This window comes from Paroedura picta, chromosome 9 (assembly GCF_049243985.1).
Source record: "Paroedura picta isolate Pp20150507F chromosome 9, Ppicta_v3.0, whole genome shotgun sequence".
NCBI classification, from domain to species: domain Eukaryota; kingdom Metazoa; phylum Chordata; class Lepidosauria; order Squamata; family Gekkonidae; genus Paroedura; species Paroedura picta.
In genome coordinates, this window is record NC_135377.1 from 25,049,346 (window position 1) to 25,066,495 (window position 17,150).

The 17,150-nt window shown below is 40.8% G+C and overlaps 1 protein-coding gene and 1 pseudogene across 3 annotated transcripts in view; both read left to right on the forward strand.

Moving 5' to 3' along the window:
- Positions 1-17,150, forward strand: part of MMP16 (matrix metallopeptidase 16) — a 187,437-nt gene that overhangs the window by 67,504 nt on the left and 102,783 nt on the right. For all 3 annotated transcript variants that reach the window (XM_077351973.1, XM_077351974.1, XM_077351975.1), the window contains exon 2: positions 11,260-11,408. In XM_077351973.1, coding sequence (XP_077208088.1) covers positions 11,260-11,408 — 149 coding nt within the window. The remainder of the gene's footprint in view (positions 1-11,259; positions 11,409-17,150) is intronic.
- LOC143844204 (eukaryotic translation initiation factor 5A-1-like) lies at positions 14,954-15,829 on the forward strand (annotated as a pseudogene).

Below are 17,150 nucleotides of genomic sequence, written 5' to 3' on the forward strand. Positions count from 1 at the left end.
GTTGGAGGAAGTAGATGGATGTCACTTTATTAGTAGTGGCAGGTAAAATTTAATGTTGACAAGGGAATGAATTCTGGAAGGAATAATTTTAACTTCTTGCACACCATTGTTGGCTTCTGAAACCATTCAGGGGAACAGCTTGCACATCATTTTGAACAGTTCCATGAAACCACCTATTAAAAAAATAGTAGTAGTTAAAAAAATGGTTTAAGGAATATGTGAATAGATACCAAGAACTGAATAGCAAACAGGGGAAAGAAACATCTGTTGTAAATTGGATTATATCCTGTCCTCTAATGGTGGCATACGGTATGAGGAATATATTAGTTGGGGGCATTTAAATTACATTCGATTAATATTTTTAACCTTTTTTATGATGTTTTATGAATTTCGTTACCCACCATGAGCAATTCTGGAAGGACAGGCTAAAAATAAAATTAATTAATAATAAAGTATAACTAAATATCAGCCAGAAATTCATGGGAACACAAACTAGACAAAATAATGGACAATGGTGAAACAAGGATTCCTTAGGACTTCTACTTGGAAACAGATGAACATTTGGAGCATAACAGCCCTGATATCACAATTCTAGAAAAGGTGAGAAACACCTGGACATTCTGGACATTGAACAAATAACCCCAGCTCAGCTCCGGAATACAGTGTTGCTTGGAACACCAAGAATCCTGTAAAGATACTTCTGCAATTCCCAAGAAATTGGCTAGATCTCAAACTGGAGAACAGAATCTACCAGTCAAATATCTGACTATGACCATTCATCATCACGGTCATCATCATCATCATCATCATCCAACAAGATGATGGCAAAGCTAACAGTGATATCTGGAAAAGATTTTCCTTACTTTTGTTTAAGTGGAATTGTACGTGTTTTAATCCTATTGCACACGGTACCCTGAAAAGGCAAGATAATTCTTTTAAAAATAAGTAAATGCATAAATCACTGATTTAGATGACACTATATAATTCTAAACAACGCTACAGCGTATAGGGTTTAAGATTACACAGCATCATCTGAATTAGCTATTTATTGACTTACTTATTTTAAAATATTTATCCTGCTTTTTCAAGATCCTGTATGAAATAAATCTATAAAATCCGTAGAATTATGGTTCTTTATGCTAAATATTTAACAGCTTTCGGCCGAGCCTTAAGAAGTTTTTATGTGTGAGGTATATATATTTCTACAAGAAAATTTAGGGAGTCACAATAATATAATCTTCCATCTACTTAAAATCCATGTAATTATGGGAAATGATGATGTGTGTTGGTAGTCTGTTGTCAAGAGAGTGAGTAGCTATTTCAGTTCTTAACTTTGCCTATATATAACTCTTTCCTCCATGCCTCAATCCCAGTTGAATAATCATTTTTGAGGATTAAATGTAGGTCACTTAAAATGCATTAGAGGGACCTGCAGGTTAATACAGGAGGTGTGCAGTCATCCGTCCTGCTAGGCTTGTGTTCAGAGAGGTATTTGCTACTCAACCCATCTGGCCTTGTCAATCTGTATTTTCACCTCATTGAGCCAATACAACTGGATAAAGAATGCTGGAATGGACCCTATCAAGCAATAAAAAGGAAAAAGCCTGTTGAACTAGAGAAGTTAAATAAGGTGATATTAAGATTTACTAGAATTCGGAAATATATGGAAATTAGAAAAGCAACTTGGATGCACTGGCTAATGCCAAGGAAAGAGCAGAAGTGTACTGATCCGGTTGAACAAATTTATCCTGTGTGACTCACTGTCATTTTATCATTGCCACGGGAGTTCTTGGAGCTGCATTCTTATGGATGACAACGCAGATCCAACTTTTATTTAGTTATTTAGAGTCAAATAACTTTTATTAGATGGAATGCAAGTAAGCATTGGATAAAAGGCATTTTAGAGTTTCTGAATGTTGGCAGAATTTAAATATGCAAAGAAAAATAAAGCACCAGGTTGCTTTGAAGAATAAAATAGTTTTGTCAAGAAGTAAAACAAAATTGTATAGAAAGAAAAGAGAGAGATCTAACTAACAGAAGACACTACTCATGGCATTGCTTCAGGAATACAGATATTCAGTCATTAAATGCCATTCTGAAAATATTAGATAGAATTGTTTTTAATATTCATTATATGGAAAATGGGACCTCATTGTTCACACAAAAATCTTTTATGCTTTGAAGTCTTCCCTCCTCACTCCTCAGTTATCTTGACTGAAAGTAATGCAGCTCTACAGAAAATAAATGCAGGTCTGCTATTCAACATCTGTATGCGCCACTTTGCCCAGCTGATTCGGAGTTTCAGGCTGGGTTGTCAGTAGTGTGTGGATGACACCCAGCTATGTCTGTTAATGGACGGTCATCCATCAACACCCCCAGACAACCTGGCAAGGTGTCTGGAGGCTGTGGCAGACTGGCTTGAGTGGAGCTGGCTGAAGTTGAATCCAGCGAAAACAGGGGTCCTCTGGCTGGGCCGGTGTATAGAGGGGCAAATGATACAGCTCCCAGTATTTGACAAGGTACAGTTAACACTGTCTGGGTGTGACTCTGGATCCTTCATTAACATTTGAGGCTCCTGACATGAAGAAAGCCCATCTGGCACGTTTCCATCTGTGTCAGGTGTGACATTGTGCACCTTATCTCTCATAGCCAGACCTAGCCGTAGGGCAACTTGCTCTATGCAGGGCTGCCTTTGAGACTACAATTGGTCCAAAATGTGGTTGTACAAATCCTGTCAGGGACTCATTATGCACATATAACACCAGTGCTCACTCAGCTTCATTGGCTTTAGATTGGTGACTGAATCAGGTTCAAGGTGCTGGTTCTAACTAGGGTTGGGTGCTTGGGTGCCCAAAGCAACTGTTCACTCCAGATGCAGCCAGTGCTGTGTCGCGGGGGGAGGGGAGGCGTGGATGTCAGAGCACTGGTGGGTGCACACGTGCAGGCATGGAGCTCCACGCCTGCATGTGTGCACCTGCTGGCACACTGATGCCTGCACCTCCCCTTCCCCCCGCTGCGCAGCACTGGCTGCGTTGGGAGTGAACGACCGCTTCGGGTGCCAAAGCGCACAACCCTAATTCTAACCTTTAAAGTCCTTAATGCTCTCTAACTAGCATACCAGTGTGGTCATTTTTCCCTTATAACCCCCCAAGAGCATTGAGATTGTCACAGCAACTTCTGCTCAGGGCCTTTGGCCCCAAAGAGGTGAAATTGGCCTCAATCAGTAGCCTGGTGGAATGAGCTCCCAGGAGGGATCAGGGCCCTGTGGGACCTAAATCTGTTCCTTGGGCTTGCAAGACGGAGCTATTCCTCCGGGCTTATAGTCAAGGCCAAAAGTAGCTGGCCTCACTGCTTGGGGAGGAAGGAGAAGATATGGAAGATGTGCTTTGCCAAAACTCCCCCATCTGAGGGCATAACTGGCATAATTTGGAATGTTTTAACCTTGTATATGTTTTTAAGATTGTAACCCTCCCTTAATACTGGAAAGATGAGATATAAATAAATCATCATCATCATCATTAACCTAAATAAACATGTGGGAAGAATTGAGACATTTTAATAATTATGGTGGGAAGAAAATGATATAATTTCATCGTGGTTAATGAACAATACTTTCTAGTTGTACAGACTACACAATTAAGCGAAGGTCTCTCAGAATATGATTTGCTGGAGTTGACCAAAGAACTGCTGTAGTGACCATGGCAAGGGATGTTGACTTGCCAGTCCAGTGGCCAGGGCTAAAACCAGATCAGATACAATCAAATGGTGCAGGAGGAGGCAATGAGCAAGTGAACACCTGTTACTGATATTGCTTGCAGAGCCTGAGATGAGCAACAGTGACACAAAGTGACCTGGCTGTCCTTTTTAACTCAAAGTAAATAAATACATAAAAATCCCACTTGCAGCAGTACTGGGACTGGCAACAGGGCAGTCAGAGGTCTGGAGCTGTCCAGGTACTTCTACTTTTGATGGCCTAGCAGAGGGTTAGACCTTGAATTGTATGGGGAAGTGATGGCCCCGCCTTCCTGTTGCCGGAGGTGGAATCCATGTCCTGCAGTTCTCTTGCAAGATACCTTGAACAGTTTCTAGGAACCAACACTGGATCATGGAGTCATGGTGTGCCAAGAACAGTGCAATAAAATGAACCACCCAGCCCTAGAACTCCTCTTTTGTTGGTCAGACAATTAAAACTAAAAGATTTTGTCAGATGTTGGACAACAGTTACAATTGACACAGTGCAAGAATGAGCATTCATAAATTTGATTTTGCCATTAAACACCCTCTCTGGCAAACAATGACACACCCAGGAAACACTTCACAACCATGAGACATTGTTAAAAATGAATATTCTGTATGCTTAGAAATATAGTTAGAAAGGCAGATGGGGAGGAATTGTGGATGTGAGGGTAAATAAGTAATCTATGGAAAAGTAACTCTTAATCTACTAACAGTAGACTAAATGGAGACAGATGAATCTCCCTGCAGAGGGAGTCCCAGAGCTTTGGCGCCATGACCAAGAATGCCCTTTGTAGGGTTGCCTCCTGTTTAGCCTCAGATTGGAGTTTCTTCTGACTGTGACCAGGATGTTTGTATAGGTTTCATACAGTACTAAGTAGTGGAGTTACACATGGACAGTTATATATATATTTTTAACAAGCCAAAGTATATGCATTGCATGGACACAGGTATACAGTTGATTGAACATTTGACTGTACTGACTATAAATGCAGATCAGACTGTGAGTCAAACCAGTGAATGATCAAGCATCTTTTTATCCTGCTTGGGATGTTCTCCTACTAGGGGGCATGGAGTGCTGAGCCACACTTATCTTGGGAGCATGGCACAAAGTGGTCTCCAATTCATATCACACCCAAGCCAGTAGGTGCAGGAGATTAGAACTCTCTCAGTCATAGGCATCAAAGAAATGGCAGAGGGAAAACTTAGATGTAGAGTTCTAAGATACAGTTGTTGTCATAAAATCAGATCTCTTTAACAGCACCGAGTTAAAAATAGCCTTGTAGCATCACATAGCTTGAAGAGCTCTTCTCTTTGATTACAGGAGTGGCCATTATTACTTCAAACAATGTTGGACGCAATTGTGGCTTATTGATATATTTGCAAACGTACGAAGGGTTTGCAATTTTGAAATGAATGAATAAGATCCTTCATTAGCTCTGTTTACCAAAATGGATAGATCAGACCTTAGCTTGCATACAGTGGACTTCTGTGTTAAGGGGGAGTAGCGGTATGATTAGTTTTTGAAAAGGTGTGAAAAGGAAGGGAAAGGCAATAATCTTCCATTGCATAAAGGCGACCTCTGTTTCATTCACTTACTTTGGCACTCACTCCTGTTTTCATTGAAGCTGGTGGGCACTGAGCCACTGGAACCAGTGAAGCCATCTGCAGTGTGAAGAGAAAAATAAAACCAAGCACACTTTCAGAACTGGTGTCTGTACATATTTTAATTTTTTTAATTGCATTTCCTAAAGGTGCTTTCCTATGGAACATCAGGCTCCTCGAAATATTCTCTGATGCTTGTTACGTGCAGTTGTGGCTTCAAAGTTCCCTCGCTGCTATAATTCACGTGCTTGCTTTGGAATACATATCCATTGAATTTCGTGGGGCTAACTCCTGAACAGAAATACACAGGACTGTTAGAGAGCAAATGAAAGATTTCCCCCCTATGTTTGCATTATGTGTCTAATGGGCAGGGCCTCCTATTTGCTGATGCAGACTTGGAAACAATAAATGTGGAGCTATTTTATAAGAGAGCTTGAAATACCAAATGTCACATTCAGTTTAAATAGTCATTTCCCCCAAAAGGAACGTTGCAGTTTGACCTTTTGATTTGATTTCAATGGACTGTCCTGCCATGAGGCTTTCCAAACTAACGTACTCATCATCTGTTAGTATATTTTGTATTTCTTATGTAAATATGTTTAGTCCCTTTTAATAACAAAATGGGGGAAGCCATTTCAGTTGAGATGTTGTCAATTTGTATGGTTTTTAAAAAGGAACATTTCATGTGATTTTATAGCTCTGCAAGTTGTGCATTTTCAGATTCAAGTCTGCATCAATATTTATATTTGCACTCTGGCTGCTGCTTTTCTCTATGCAAATAATGAAGAAATTTGTATGCAGATTTCCCAGCTAATTCTGTCCTTCTGGATATTATTATTATTACAAAAGATGCTCCACTTCAGTTTTTGAGTGGGTTTTTGTAGCTGGAGTGCAGGTATAGCTGGGAGGTACTTCTCTGGCCAAGAAGTCCCACTTTTGAATTCAGTGTAACTTATTTTCTTTGCGAAAGAAATCCTCTTAAGGGGAAGGGTGGTAGTACTGTAGAAGGTTACTTCCTTTGTGTGCAGGAGGTAAAAATATTAAGCAATAAAGAAAAGGTTACTTTTAAATTATTGTACTACCAATTTTATTTTCAGGCCATAACTTTCTGCTAAAGCTACTAACATGGATATGCTTTCACTAGGATTGCCAGGTTCACTAGGATTGCCAACCTCCACGTGGAAGCAAGAACGAAATAGGAGAGGCAGGACCCTGTGAAGGACCAGACACAAAGCAATAGGGTGCTGGGATTCCAATATGGGACATCAAATATATCAGTATAATAAACAGACTTCCAGGGAGTCTTCAAACTGCAGTTGATTCTTTAATTTAGAAGAACAATCTCTTAACAGAGAATCTGGTATATATGGTTTTGTAACCTGAATGCTATACAGCAAACCAAAGACTATTATTACTATTATTATAACACATTCTATAAACAGCTACTCCTAGGACATAGGGACCTATGTCTGGAACACCTTAAGCTAGCTGTTTATAGAATTTGTTATAAGAGTATTTGGTTTGCTGTATGACATTCAGGTCACAGAATCATATATACCAGATTCTCTGTTAAAAGATTGTTCTTCTAAATTGAAGTTGCCAGTTGAAAACCATTGGAAACTGATGTCCCTTGATATATCTATGTAGCAAAACGTGTTGGGATCTATTTAGAATTCTGAATATTAAAGAATCAACTGCAGCTTGAAGTCTATTGCTATATTTGATGTCCCATATTGGAATCCCAGCACCCTATTGCTTACTTTGAACTTCCAGGTGGAGACTGGAGAATCCCCAGAATCATAACTGATCTCCAGAGTATAAAGATCAGTACCCCTGAAGAAAACAGCTGCTTTGGAAGGTGGACTCTATAGAATCGTACCCCATTGAGAATCCTCACTGGGTTCCATCTCCAAGTGTTCAGGATATTTCCCTGGGTTTTGGCAACACTACCTAAAAACTAATGTTGCAAGTCTTAGGGAAGGGATTCCCACACCCCTGTAACATCATATTTGTTTCAAGATAGGGATTAGGAATACCAGTATCTTTGGCACTGTCCCATGACCAACCCAAATGTTGGTATTGCAGAAATGTTATGTTGCATATATTCACAGATATGCTTCTTCAAGATTTAAACGGAGGACACAGGGACCTTAAGGAAGGATGGGGCTGTTGCAGCCAGGTGGTATGAGTGCTTGGCTCTCAAGGGGAATGTCTGCATTTGATGTATGTTTCACTCCTGTACAGACCTTATAATCCTTTTATTTTGTCAAGGCGGTGTGAATTGCTATTTCAGTTGGAATATGACAGGGATCTTGCATTCTAATTGTGGAGGTCATGCTGATTAACATAGCATCAGCTCATGGCAGCCAACAGTCATCCAGCATGATGTTCAAAGGGCAGCCTCCAAAGATCCAAGATACTCAAGGCAGACATGGTGTTAAGATGCCTTCATCATACTAGCTAATTAAATGGAATGTGATTGAAATGAATGCCTTTCCCCTTGTGGTTAATTAGGTCAGGTTGTGGATCTGCTTGTGTTTGAGCCAGTCGTACGCAGAATGTTCATGTGCATGTATATCTGTGTATATCTGTGCTGTTCTTTTCAGGCAGAAAGTTGTCCCCTAGTAGAAAATGAGCTCTGAAACGGTGTTTCCATCACAACACTCTACTGCTGCTATTATGTTATCTCAAACTGTTCATGGAAGAGTGATTTCTTGGGCACAGGGGTTTTACAAATACATGGGTGGAAGAAATTTGCCTTGCTGTAAACCAAACACCCAAATCATCAGAGGATAGGTGGTTGTGGGAGCACCAAAGCAGAGGGAAATGGGAGGATTCATTATCATTCATGTGCTGCTTTCCCACAGCTTCATGCTAACAGCAGCAGCCTTTCACCCTCTTGAAGCCAAAGTTTTAAGACTAGTGATAAAAAGAACCTGAAGACAGTTTTCATAGCATTGCTGTAGAGCATAAACCTGCATTCTGTCTCTCTGCTCTCTTGCTGGTAGGTACGGTTGCCATCTGCCAGGTAGCACCTGGAAGTCTCCTATTACTACAGATGATCTCCAGACAGCCAAGATCAGTTTCCCTGGCATTATACCCTGATGAGGTTCCCCATCTGTACTCTGGCATCCCTGCACCTCCATGGGATCCAAAGCCAGAGATTCCCCTTCCCAAGTGGCCCTTTTCTCTAGGGGGACTGATCTCTGTTGCCTGGAAATGATCTGTCATTCCAGCAATTCCCCATGTCCTAACTGGAGACTGGCATCCTGCAACCTGTCTGGGGCACATTGCCACAGAGTTCCCCCCTCTCACGCAAGCCCTTTCATCTCCAGGAGCTTGAAGAGTTGTCATTGCAGAGTCCCCCCTCCCTAACAGCCATTTTCCCCTGGGGAGCGGACATCTATAATCTGCAGATGATCTCCCATTCCAGAAGATTTCCAGGCTGTACCTGGAGGCTGGTGACTTCTGGGACAGGAATATTCCTTGAGGTTTGGAGGCAGGGCCTCAAGAGTCCAGGGGTTGGCAGGAGCTTTCACCATGTGGCCAGTCCCCAAGGAAGATCACAGTGCAGGTGTGCATCCTAGTGCCCATTGTTTCCCTGGGTGTAATGGGCTTTGCCTTTAGTGAATACAATAAAAGTTGATGCAGGGTTGAATGTAAGCTGCTATGAGAAAAGTGGAATATAAATGAAGTAAATGAAAAATATATTTAAAGGTTCCAGGGTCTCCTCATTTGGGAAGTCTGAATCAGATCTGAAAGAAGTCAGTCTACAAGAAGTCAGTCAAGATGGCTTTATAGAATCTTCAAACCGAAGTTGGTCAGGCAAAGCCTTAGTGTCAATATCATCAAAGTATTTTAGCTATTTGCTAAAGAGACTCATTCTCCTTTCTGTCATTTCAGAAGCAATTGCTAAGAAATCTTTTTCCAGGTCATGAACTAAACATGAAGTATATTTGTGGAAAAGAGACATGAAACTGAACTATTCCTATTAAGCTGTTTTTTCAGTCAGTTAAAAAGAAGCTGCTAAAGGATGTGTGAATTGGATTAAAGGCTAGATGAGAATATCTAGGACAGGAGCACATACAAGAGCTAAAATCTGTATCCTAGTTCAAATGTTTCGGTGTCACCTACTTTGAGATCCTTTCACATAGTAGCTTTCTGCTTCCTCTGAGGAATATATAGGTCATATATTAGCATGCTGTTTGAAAGCTGGCTTGCATACACCAAATCAAAATATGCTGGTATTGATACCTGGGAGATTATTTATTTGCTTTCGTACATGGTGAATTTCTTCAATTAAAGTACTTTTAATTTACATCACTACAAGTGAAAGGATCCCCAAAGCCTTCTCTGGCTTACTCCCAGTCATGGGATATTCCATTCCTTGCTTCTCTCTTTTCCCATCGTCTTTCTCCCCAATGAGGACCCCATCTTGGTGTAGTGGTTAGGAGCACAGACTTCTAATCTGGCGAGCTGAGTTTGATTCCCCGCTCTTCCCCCACATGCAGCCAGCTGGGTGACCTTGGGCTCGCCACAGCACTGATAAAGCTGTTCTGACCGAGCAGTAATGTCAGGGCTCACTCAGCATCACCCACATCACAGGGCGTCTGTTTTGGGGAGAGGAAAGGGAAGGTAATTGCAAGCCACTTTGAGACTCCTTTGGATAGAGAAAAACGGCATATAAGAACCAACGCTACTGCTTCTTCTTTTACATATGACTTTTACAAAGAACTTGTATATATTTTAAAATATTAAATAGAGCCACTGCACAACAACCAAAAAAAGAAGTGTAGGCAATACTCTTTTTGGAATTTGCAGTAGACCTAACACCAGGAAAGAGGTGTGTGTTTGTTTGTGTGTGTGTGCCTGTGCATTTATGCATGTGTGTGTGAGTGTAGGGAGACTAGGGATGTGGCTTTGGAGCCAAGGGAGCAACAGTTTGAAAATGTTTGGGAACCACTGATGTATAGGAACAATAGCTCATTTTCCTGAGCCTACGACTGGCAATATAGAAGGGCAGGAGTTACGTCTGACATTACAGTGCATTCTTTTTGCCTTTGAAGCTTCAACATCAGACATACCATGTATACTATTTAATGACTCTGTCTCCCCTGCCACAAATTTTGCTAGGGATGTTGTGTCCACATCTTTTGCCTGGCTACCCACTTCAATGATCCCTTGACCATGACAAAGTCTTACCTTTCCAACAGCCTCCCCAAAATAACCATGTTGCCAGATTACCATGTTATTCTTAAGGTTCACATGTTTTTGGAAGTGTATGGGATGAAACCAAAAGGTGCTGTCAAATCACACCATTTTTTCAAAATGTAAGAATTGTTTTGATGTCACTGCTGCGTTCTAGAGGACATTCTGGTGGATATTTTGGAAAGGTGATTTGTAAAAAAAAATGATGGGAACTAAAGTCTTATTGTTTTAGGAAACACCGTATTTTACAATAATATATTTACTTGTTTTGAAATATCTATTGACAGCCTTGAAGGGCAGTAATCTTGCTAATCAGCAACCAGCCATTTCATTTGATAGAGAGTCTTTGATATTTGCTTGGGGTAGAAAAAATATGCATGCATATTTGAATGGGTATTGAAAAACAGGGTTCCCAGTAACCGAATGATGCTTTTGTGCAGCCTCCTTTCATGCCTGAAAGTTTGCACAAGTACAAAGCAAGGTTGGCAAGAATAATCCAGAGAAATCAAAGTGCCCTTTAAAAATACTGTTAAATTAATTGGCTTCTAAGTACTTATTTGCATTTTTAATTCTTGATTTCCAAAGGATTTAAACATACCTAACTTATCCAGTTTACTTCTCTTTCATTTGAATTAACTGCTTAATTATGTAACTATTAGGAGACCGAAGACTACAAACCCTTACTAATGCAAATTCTGATTGTCACTCTAGGTGTGGTTACAAAAGTACGGCTATCTTCCACCAACTGACCCAAGAATGTCGGTGTTGCGTACTGCGGAGACAATGAAATCTGCAATAGCTGCTATGCAGCAGTTCTATGGCATTAACATGACGGGGAAAGTGGACAAGAACACAATTGAGTAAGTAACATTACTAAGACTGTTAAACTTTAGGAATATAAGGAAGAGTGAGGATCTGAGCTAGAAGAATTATTACACCGGGAATAAAATCTGCACAAAATACAAAGAAAGCTTGAAAAGAGAATTCATTTAATAATTACAGAGACAAGGAAAGGCCTGAAATATATTTGTAAAGTTGTAAAATAATATTGGTCTCATGTGCAAAATTAGAAGGCAAGAAAACAATGAGAGGTGGAAATGTGTAGTGTCCATCTGGCATTCAAAGCAACAAATGTTCAAGATGGGTAACAAGGATCTGAAAGATTATTAATTAGGGTGATGATGGAGCAATATGCAAGCAACATACCATATACAAAATGCTTGTGAAAGTGGTCTCCAAGGTAAGTAACCAGAAATTATTTATAATGCCACAGGCTTCACCCTTTTCCTAGTGTCATGGCACGTGCAGAGGGTATGGAGGGGAGTGTTGTATCTGCCATTCACTTCATGTCAGTATATGGAGATGTTCAAAAACAACATCATGTTATGGCTACTTCTGATCATTTCCAAATCTCACTGCAAAGTGGAACTGAATGGTCATTCGTGTTATTTTCTGTTTGTGCCAGAAGGGATGACAGTCTGTTGTTGTTGTTTTCCCCACCTACTCAAGTCTCTGTTCCTCCTCTATATTCTGCAACATGCACAGAACTAGTCAGGAAGGATTCCTTCACCAGGTGGTCAGCATCCAGGCAGGTAACTCTAGGAGCAATAAATTTGGACCTTTTGCCATGTTATAGAAATTGAATATATTTTCAGCAGATATAATTGGAGTCTAGGAGAGACTTTGTTTGACTTACCAACTGCAGAAAGCAACAAATGCATTAAGTTTGTGAGTGTCCTGCATAGTGTAGGGGGTTGGACTAGATGTCCCATGAGGTCCCTTCCAACTCTATTATTCTATGATTCTATGATTCTAAGGATCTTAATATCAATATAGGCCAGAAAGGTTTATTTCAGGGTGGTGGTTGTTTTTGCACAGTGTGACTTCAAAGATGTTGCAACCTTTTCCTGAATGTTTGCAAGGAGAATTTTGCAAAGAAGCAAAAATGATAACATATTTAAAAAAAATCTTTACAAGAATGTCATATCTATTATCCGTTTTAGAGAAATTAGCAGTATTAACAGTCTTTAGGGACTGATATGCTACCAGATAAATGCTACAAATGTCTCCTTATTTTGGCACTGGAAACCTTCCTTGCTCCTTTGTTAAGATAGCAGAGAGTGGCTACAAAAAAAACAATTATCCTGTATAATTATACTTATTATTTATTGAATTTATGTGCCACCCTGATGGCTCTTAGTGCTTCACAATATTAAAATACACATAGTATATTATAAATAATATAAAATTTAAAAGTAAAATTACAGTAGTTAAAATAAATAGCACCAATTCACTCACAATTATCTCCTATTTCCAAGGGGTAGGGAATGATGAGCCATGAAATATATCTTCAGAATTTGTAAATGGGTGAGAAGCAAACAAACATTAGAAGTAATTCAGACCTCAACCGTAGACCTGCCGAACCAGCTGTCTTGCAGGCCGTGCAAAACCGTTTAAGGTCCTGTAGGGTTCTTATTTCATTAGACTGAACGTTCCACCAGTCTGGAGCCGAGGCTGAAAAGACCCTGGCCCTGGTTGAGGCCAGTTTAAGTTCTTTAGGGCCAAGGATCCTTAATAGATTTTGATCACTTGACTGTAACGCTCTCAGGGGTACTTAGTGGGTGAGGTGGTCCTCTGCAGATTATTGCACAATGAAGTAATGGAGAATATTATGCCACTATCATTTTCTGTTATGTAATGAGTAGGAGGATATGGAACTATTAGTCACCTTCTGTCTGCCTATGGCTCATGCAGACTTCAGAGGTGAAATTCAGGTTGTTGCCTTTTGCTTTTCCATTTCTTGATGCTCTTTCCTTGCCTATCACAAAAAAGGCCTATCAAGTTTATTAAGAGTTACTGTACAGATCATTGTTAAGAAAAGCAATTGAAATAAACTTTGCTGAGCATCCAGTTTCTCATTTCAATCATGGAACTAGCAAATGATTCCAATATCTAAACACCGCCCGCGGCGCCGCAGGCACCGCGGACTAAATAATTTGCTAAGGGGTAATGAGGCGGGATCTGTCTGTGATGAGGAAGGGTCCGGATTCCCAGCCCCAGCAACTGCGAGCCGCGTGCAGCGCGGCTCGCAGTTGCTCCAGCCGCCACCAGACAGAGCCCCTGGCAGTTGCGCGGAGCGTGGCTGCCGGGGCCTCTCTGCCTCCGCCGCCACCGTGGGCCACCCTGCCACCGCTGCCGGGGCCTCCCTGCCGCCGCCGCCGCGGACAGCCGCCCCCGGGTAAGTTACCCATGCTGGGTAAGTTCCTAGCGCCTGCTGTATCCCTCTTACAGCGGGCTATCTTTCTAGTGCTAGAATAAAATTTCAAAAAATCTATGGTGCTGAATACCTTTGTCCTGGTACAAAATAGTAGGAAATGTTCATTACCTTTCCTAGCGCTCAAAATTTCATTTACAGGTGACTTGCAACAGATAGTTATCCTTTGGGCTTTTACCTAAACAACCACTAATGCGGCACTTAAACATCTCTATCAGTTGAAGCTGCAATTTCCCTTGAAAAGCATGTCAGTTTATCAGAACTCTTTGTTTCCAATCTCTGCTATGTTTATTAAATCTTTAAATATATTCCTGAAAACTAGACTTTACAGAAAACGAGCCAGTGTTCTCTGATACTTAGTCCAATGCCTGAGTCTGTATTCACTGAATTCCTAAAGTTCAAGGAGGTCTGACCCATTCACCTTCCCTTAGGGCACCCACGAGGCCCCACTTGCCAGTATTGCTTTTCAGTGCAATAATGCATGAGCGAGTGGAATGATTTTTCCAATCCTGGATTGGCATTGGCATTTTTGGTAGTATGTTTTAAGAACAGCAAAGTGATTTGGCAGGCCATATATAAAAGAGATCACATTTCTGAAAGAAGGCATTCTTTCCTTACATCTCAAGCCTTCTGGGTGAGTTTTCAAAGAAGGTATACGGCTATTTTCACTTTATAACCTGTGGATACTTTCTATGTTTCCTCTATCTAGTAGGAATAACTTTCATATATTTTAGCTATATATTAGAGATGCTCTCCAAATTCTGCTTTTCCAAATTAATTAATAGACAGTGCACTAATATTCGCTCAAGTTTAGGTGTGGGCAAGAATCTAATTCCCTTGGACTCTGGAGTTCTAAATTATCTGACCTAGTTTTGAAAATAGAACTCATGCAATGAGATATCTCCATTGTACTATTTATTATTTGTGAGTTTTGTATGGAGTATTCTGCTTACTTGTTATGTTGCCGCATTTCATTTTTTCCCCAGGGGAGTGATTCCTACTTTTGCATTACTGATGCTCATTGGTTCATAGGTAAAACATTGTAACCAAGTGGATCTGATGTAATTGGAAGATGAGGGCAAGTTATTTGACATTGTAACCCATGTGTGGCAGTGAACTAAAATCCCATTGGATGCTCTAGGATTCACTCCAAACCATGGAATTTATGATGAATTATGGAGCACCACACTGGCATGATGATATCACTTCCCGTTTCATACTGGATGAATGCAGCTGCCAAATCATCCCTACATTTTCCCCTGCTGCCTTCTTAAGTAGCCATCTGGAATTGTGTCCCAGAGCTGGAGGTCTCCAGAATTGAGGAACACAGTATAGAGAAGGAACATCTAAAATGATAAAATAATGGAATCCAGATGAAACTTTAATTCTCTGTTCTCTCATTGATATCTTTAATCTTTTAAAAATGTTAATCCTAGGAAGCATCCTCCTTCAGATTTCAGTCATGTTTGGGTGTGTCCAAAATTTATCCAACATTGGCAGCAGGCAGTGGTGGAGGTTGAGCTCGCAGTGGTTTCCATAACACCTAATCCACCATGGCTGATGACCTAGACTTTGAGACTGGCAATGCCAGGGCTTCCACCACCTTCCCCATGCAGTTCTCCGCTCTCTGCAAAAACAACTGTGTGGTGTTCAGGGGCTGTCCCTGCAAGATTGTGGAGATGACTACCTTCAAGACAGGCAAGCATGGGCATGCCAAAGTGCATCTTGTTGGTATTGACATCTTCACTGGGAAGAAATATGAAGATATCTTCAGTCCACAACAGGGATGTGCCCAATATTAAGAGAAATGACTCCCAGTTTATTGGGATCCAAGATGGGGACCTCGCCCTGGTCCAAAACAGTGGAAAAGTGTGGGAGGACCTGCGCCTTCCGGAGGGAGACCTGGGCAAGGAGATCAAACAGGACTCTGGTGAAGAAATTCTGATCACCGTGCTGTCTGCGATGACTGTGGTAGCTGCGGTTGCTATTAAAGCCATGGCTAAATAAAGAAACCACAGAGCAGCAGCAGCTCCACCTTGTCATGAACCCCCCGAGAGGATCACAACCCACAGACTGGCTCTATTTGGCTCCAAACCACCCAAATCTTTTTTTTTTCTCCCTCTTCCTTTAAAAAGCAAAATCTCCCCCATCCAATTTTGAATTAAATAAGTGGGAAAAATGCATTAATTTTTAAATATGTGCCTCCTTCAGAAAGATAGCCATAGAATGACTGGCTGAAGTGCTATTCACACTGTGCCGTACCCTTAGTTTTTAATAGCAAAGGATGCTTGAATATTGAGCATCATCTTGTGATTTTATTTTTCTTGTAACTGAAACTTATTTCCCATAAAATTTAAATCTATGTATTTGTAAAAAGTTGCTGGGAGTCATTTTATGCCTTGATTTCAATATGGAATCAAAAAGTTGTGAAAGGTCTCTAAAGTCAGAGCCAGCCTTGATTTCAATACCACTGGAGTCTTAGGTATCTGTAGGGAAGGAGGGATGTCAAAGTGGTTCTTCCTAATTGCATGGAATTCTGATGTGTGTCTGCCCCCTGTAGGAAAGGAGGGTTCACTGCACAAAAAGACTGCATTCAAAGATTACACTGGATTTTTTCTGTATAATAGCTGTACATTTGAAGGCTGTTCTTGCTAGCTGAACATCTGAATGTGTACACCTAGAATCAGTACCCCATTCACTGTATATTCTATTGAAATAAGAGGGAAAGTTTCAATGGGATATTGCATAGATAGAAGAAAAGCCAGAGGGACCTGTGCAGAAGCAAGGTCTTATTTTAATAGTCTGGCATTTTTCTGTGATAAATCTAACCTTGATCTTTTAAACTTTACCTAGAGTTTTTTTTTGTTATAAAGTTGTTTGCCATTGCCTCAGAGGGTCAGACCAGAATAAATGGATTAAAATTAACTCAAAAGAATTTTCGGCTAAACATCCAGAATAAGTTCCTGACAGAGCGATTCCTCAGTGGAACAGACTTCCTTGGGAGGTGGTGGGTTCTCCTTCTTTGGATGTTTTTAAGCACCTCACAGAAATGCTGATTCTGTGAATTTAGGCCACTTGTAAGTGGCTGGGCAGAAGGGATTCTGTCTGAGCTTGCCTCTTGTGGCCCTTTCTTGCAAATTTCCTCCAGGCCAGACTTGCCATGGATTCCGTTTTTTTTTTTTTTGAGGGAGTGGGGCTTCATCTGGGCATGGAATTGGGATCAATGTGGCTGGGCAAGTAGTTGTGAATTTCCTTCTTTCTGCAGGGGGTTGGACTAGATGACCCTGGCGGTCCCTTTTATGATTCTATGATTAGGGTAGGAGTCCAC